The sequence below is a fragment of the Megalops cyprinoides genome, chromosome 22 (genome assembly GCF_013368585.1).
Source record: "Megalops cyprinoides isolate fMegCyp1 chromosome 22, fMegCyp1.pri, whole genome shotgun sequence".
NCBI lineage: Eukaryota > Metazoa > Chordata > Actinopteri > Elopiformes > Megalopidae > Megalops > Megalops cyprinoides.
Genome location: NC_050604.1, coordinates 27,203,302 through 27,208,570, shown reverse-complemented (window position 1 = coordinate 27,208,570; position 5,269 = coordinate 27,203,302). Strand labels below are relative to the sequence as shown.

At 49.0% G+C, this 5,269-nt stretch overlaps 2 protein-coding genes across 2 annotated transcripts in view; one reads left to right on the top strand and one right to left on the bottom strand.

The window, feature by feature from the left end:
• LOC118769547 (semaphorin-4F-like) overlaps positions 1-1,308 on the top strand; it is an 11,959-nt gene extending 10,651 nt beyond the window's left edge. Inside the window, exons 13-14 of the mRNA XM_036516677.1 lie at positions 543-598; positions 698-1,308. Of these exons, the coding sequence (XP_036372570.1) occupies positions 543-598; positions 698-1,308 (667 nt within the window). The remainder of the gene's footprint in view (positions 1-542; positions 599-697) is intronic.
• A 2,609-nt stretch (positions 1,309-3,917) lies between these two features.
• Positions 3,918-5,265, bottom strand: LOC118769546 (erythroblast NAD(P)(+)--arginine ADP-ribosyltransferase-like). The gene is made up of 2 exons (XM_036516676.1): positions 5,194-5,265; positions 3,918-4,658 (listed from the first exon to the last, which is right to left on the bottom strand). Exons 1-2 carry the CDS (start codon positions 5,263-5,265, stop codon positions 3,918-3,920), a joined length of 813 nt encoding a protein of 270 aa, XP_036372569.1.
• Between the last annotated feature and the right edge of the window lie 4 nt (positions 5,266-5,269).

Sequence of the window (5,269 nt, the reverse complement as noted above, 5' to 3'; positions counted from 1 at the left end):
GGGGTGAGCACACACCTCTCCAAAAAACCTCTCCATCTTTCTCCACCTGTCTCTCCTCTCCATCCCTCTCCATTCCTGCCTCTCTTTCTGTAGCTCTCTCCCCATCTCTCTCTCCCTCCCTCTCTCCCTCTCCCTCTCTCCCTCTCTCTCTCTCTCTCTCTCTCTCTCTCTCTCTCTCTCCCTCTCCTTCTCTCCCTCTCTCTCTCTCCCTCTCTCCCTCTCTCTCTCTCCCTCTCTCCCTCTCCCTCCCTCTCTCTCTCTCTCTCCCTCTCTCCTTCTCTCTCTCTCTCTCTCCCTCTCTCTCTCCTTCTCTCTCTCTCTCCCTCTCTCTCTCTCTCTCTCTCTCTCCCTCTCTCTCTCTCTCTCCCTCTCTCCTTCTCTCTCTCTCTCTCTCCTTCTCTCCCTCTCTCTCTCTCTCTCTCTCTCTCTCTCTCTCTCTCTCTCTCTCTCTCCCTCTCTCTCTCTCTCTCTCTCTCTCTCTCTCTCTCTCTCTCTCTCTCTCTCTCTCTCTCCCTCACCCTCTCCCTCTCTGTCTGTCTCAGGCTCTCCCTGGCTGACAGCTCTGGAGATGCAGCTCAGTCATGTGACTCAGAGGAAGGTGAGTCTCAGCACTGCCCCCGCAGGCCGGAGGGCCTCACTGCGCTCTGTGGTAACATGCAGATGTCAGGCTGACCTGTGTGCCCCGCCCCGTGTGCAGGGATGTGCGCCCCGCAGGTGAGGGAGCTGCAGGTGAGGGCGGGGCTGCGTGTGCTGCTGCCGTGTGCGCAGGTGTCCCCCCGGCCCTGTTTTTGGACGCACCCCCCGGACAGGCACACGCATCAGTATGGGGGGGACCTGGCGGTGACTGTGAGGCAGGAAACTCAGGGCTCCTACACCTGCGTGTGCAGGCAGGGGGGCGAGGCGGGTGCTCCCTGCCCCCGCGCGTCGTACCGGCTGACCCTGCAGGCCCCCAGCGCGGGTGCAAGCCGACGCCCGCTGGGTCTGTACCTGGCCTGTCTGCTGCTTGGCCTGCTGCTTGGGGCCTTTCTCATGTGCTGCTGCCAGACGCAGCGCTCCAGTCCTGATCACGCCTCACACGGCCACCACACAGACACGCCCCACCGCACAGACACACCCCACCGCACAGACACGCCCCACTGCACAGACACGCCCCACTGCACAGACACGCCCCAGAATGCAGACACGCCCCAGTGCAGAGACACGCCCCAGTGCAGAGACACGCCCCAGTGCTCAGACACGCTCAGGTCCTCAGACCTGCTGGTGGAGACCATCACTCTGACAGAGAAGCACAACAAGACCCTGAGCTGACAGAGCAGTGGCTGGAGAACAGGGAGGAGGAGCTGGGAGATGAGGGAGGGGCTGAGAGATGAGGGAGGGGCTGAGAGATGAGGGAGGGGCTGAGAGATGAGGGAGGAGCTGGGAGATGAGGGAGGGGCTGAGAGACGAGGGAGGGGCTGAGAGATGAGGGAGGGGCTGAGAGATGAGGGAGGAGCTGGGCGTGGGGGTGTGGCTGTGGAATTGGTCATATTAGGGGTTTGGTTTGCCAAGGGGGTGGAGCCTGAGGAACAGACAATCCATGTTAATGAATGTGTTCCAGGCCTGACACACACACACACACACACACACACACACACACACACACACACAAATGAATGAGTGAGTGAATGTGTGTGAGTTTGACATGACACTGTTGAATGTAAAGGTTAACCCACATTTAATTGATACTATATAAGGAAAAACAGCTCCATGAAGCCTTCAGTTACTGAATTTTCACAGGGCCAGGTCAGATCAGGGCAAAGCTTTGTACCATAACAAGCGCACTTTTCTGTCATACAACAGAATGTAGGAAAGACAGACATTGTTATTTTCTCCAAAATAAATCGGGTCTGAACCTTCACTGCCTCTCAAGCAGCTAATGAAGCCTCATACTACTATTTTGCAATAATTGTGATAGTTTTTAGATCTGCATTTTATTTGCCATTTTGAAAATTATGTGGCAGCCAATACGAGAACAATTAAGCCCCTATTTTTTTAATAAAAAAATATGTCAAGAAGTAATATAGTCTTGCATATTTTAAATATTCATACAAAGCAACAAGTGAATAATGCATTTGGATGGGTGCATTTGGATGTCAGTGGTGTTGGATATGTAATCTAACCCGACCGGCGTGTGGTACCAGCGAAGGTGTTCCATGTGCAGGAAATCTCTCATTTTGTCCATTTGCACAGGCCTCACTGCAGTTTTCACTGGAAAGCTCAGCTCATTGTTCCTGATGCGTGCTGGGAAGTGTGTTCTTTGTGAGGTAAAATTTGCTCTTCCTGAAAAATCCAGAGGGAAAACATCTACAAATCTCTGCCATAAGGTGGCAGTGTTAGGTGACAGTTTGTTTCAGGTGTTCGCCTGGGGGCCGGCGGCTCCGGCAGCTCCGGCGGCTCCGGCGGCTCCGGCGGCTAAGCTACAACTGCCTCAGTAAATATCCAGCTGTGTAAATGGATAAAATTGTATCAAAGTCACTTTGGATAAGTGTCTGTTAAATGACAATAATGTAAATTATATATTTGGCATATAAGAAGCTTATTTCAAGATCTGATGACAAACGACTAAAACAAATAAAACTTCCTTCCTCTATGCCAGATATTTTTTGTAGTTTTTGTTCAGTGATGACATCATAATAATGCATACTTCCTAATTATTGACGCATTGCCGCCGTCACTCAGCCACCTGCGGCCCGCGGGGGGCCCGACCCTGCACTCCGACCCTCCACCCTGGCTTCGTCCGTCCGGCTATGCTTACTTTTTTCCATCTTAAAGAAAGGCATCTAAGGGGGCTTGCAACTGCAGTTCGTTTGAAGCTGTAGCCTACATCAAACTTAGACAGTAATTTATCGCAGGAGGTTGAACTGAACTCTGTGGACTGACAAACATTGTGAAGTGTGAAAGCGAACACATTCAGCATCAACTGGGAGCGAGACGGTTAAACACAGAAAACTAATCAGCAGTGACGTTTTTGCTTGCTCTCAGCGACCATCCCTCTGTGTAGATCATTTTCAAAAGGTTATACCTCAGAGGTATAATAAACAGAAAGAGAAGATCTTAGGAGGTCTCCGTCATTCCTGCAAATACTCCGGAGAAACTCTCATGCAAAAAATCGACGAAACCACGGAGCTCAGATTTTGCGTGCAAATAAAATTGGTTGATGAACCTGAAAGTGTGAGTTGCTTGTTCTTGCATGAGTGCGCGCTGAAGCTGCGGGGACGGCGCGCCTGCATGTGCGCGTTTCCGCGAAATGCGCGCGGTTTTGCGATGAGACGGAGCTGCGCGCCGGAGAGGGTATGAAACGTCACCGTATCTGCTCATCGCGTTTATTCACTGCAATCAAAGCGCACTGCAACAGCTGGAGCTGGAACTCAGAACAACACGGGGGGCACATCAACATTAAAAGTTAAATACAACATTATGCAAAGGAAGAATTTAAGATGGCTGCGCGTGGTTGTGGATGATCTTGTTTATGTTTAGGAAAAAGAGAGTCTTCGTGTTGCTTTTAAAGTCTTTTTCGATAAAACATTTCATTAATCCTGTCACGGGAATCCTGAAACTCAACATTCTGATCACTGTTTCCGTCCATGACAGAGCATAACGTCACAAAAGAACATCACAGCCGTTTCATTTTTTACACAAAAGATTCAGTCATTTTGAAAATAACCTGTGATTCTATCAAGTACAAAAACATTTCTTAAAAAAACATGAACTGCTTTCCTTTCCTTTCTTTTTTTGTTTCAACAAAAATAGCTGAAGTTAAGATTGTGAGTAAAAGCATTGCTGACGATCATAGCGGAAGCCTTGCAGGAACTATCCTGCCTGCCGGTAGCCCATGTTCCGCCTGACAAACGATTCATGCGGAAACTAAAATGGAGGTTTTAAGGGACCAGAGCGCAGTTCAGATTGCTGTGCATCCCTGTGCTCTGAAGGCTGTAAACGACATTGCACCAGGAGTTTGGACCTTTCCTGGAAATTTTAGTGACATTAAATTTCTCATGGGGCGGTATCAGAACCTCATCCTCATTGGTCATTGAGGAGTAGGATGCCAAAGCGGCACCAAAGCATGTCTGAATTTTAAAACACGTTTCGCTTCCAAAGTTACTCGCCGTACGTTTACTCAGAGAGCTGGACGTGAAAGAGCCGAATCGGACTTCTGCGCCGAGAGCGCCCTGAAACTTCAGTTTGGTTCCGCGGTATGTTTGCAGACACCTCTTGGCTTGATTAACGCTCTTGGAGACATAATCCTCTTTCATTAGGCGGAGGGCTTCAGCCAGTAAGAAATGCAGCGACTTGTAAGCGAATTCCCCTCTTCTGTAATTCCCTGCTCCCCCCCGCGTAGCATCATTGAACGCTTTGAAAACGGGATATTGGCCACCCAGGGTGTACGCGCGTATGGCGATGGCGTGCTGTTCTTTCAGACCTCCGACCAGCGGAACCGGTTTCTTCTTCCACCGCTTCAGTGCTTCTTTCCAAGCGGCGCCGAAATCTTTCTGATCGCGGATTTCCTTGGGCAGGAGCGTTTCGGTCACGTTTTTGAACATCCTTTCTGAACAGGTGTGATAACAGTCGTCCACAGAATTAGAGGCCATGTCCAGTTTTAGCGGATTGTTGCTCTTCACCTGAAAAGACAAAGAGACACTCTGGAACTCAGTTCAGTAAATTATTTATGTGTGTAATTCTTTTGAAGATTTAAAGATTCCCTGCTCTCTCTCTGTCCCCCTCTCTCATACACACGTTCACACGTCATAATTAGACTCATAACACACTTTATTATTACCATATTCACAGAGAAGCACTTGCTGTGAGTACTTTAGTTGTTACTCTCATTTTATGATGTTATTAAAAACCATAATATTTTACATATTATGATGACTACATATTATGATAGGTCAAACAACACTCGCAGTCACAATTTTGGTAAAGCAGAGAAAGTTTTTTAAATGAGCAGAGTGGTTTTGGTGAGAGAAGCTCTCTTCAGTATAAAATGCTCTGTCATCATTAAAACTGGTGTAGCTCAGATACAGCAGAGGAAGGAAGCAGAGGATGAGAGAGAGAGAGAGAGAGAGTGTGTGTGTGTGAGTGAGTGAGTGTATGCGTGCGTGTGTGTGTGAGTGAGTGAGTGAGTGTGTGTGTGCGTGTGTAGCTGAGCAGTACCTGTTTAGTTTCTGCTCCCAGTGCCCAGGCCAGGATGGTGCACACTGCTAATACCAGCTTGGTTTTATCCATGTTT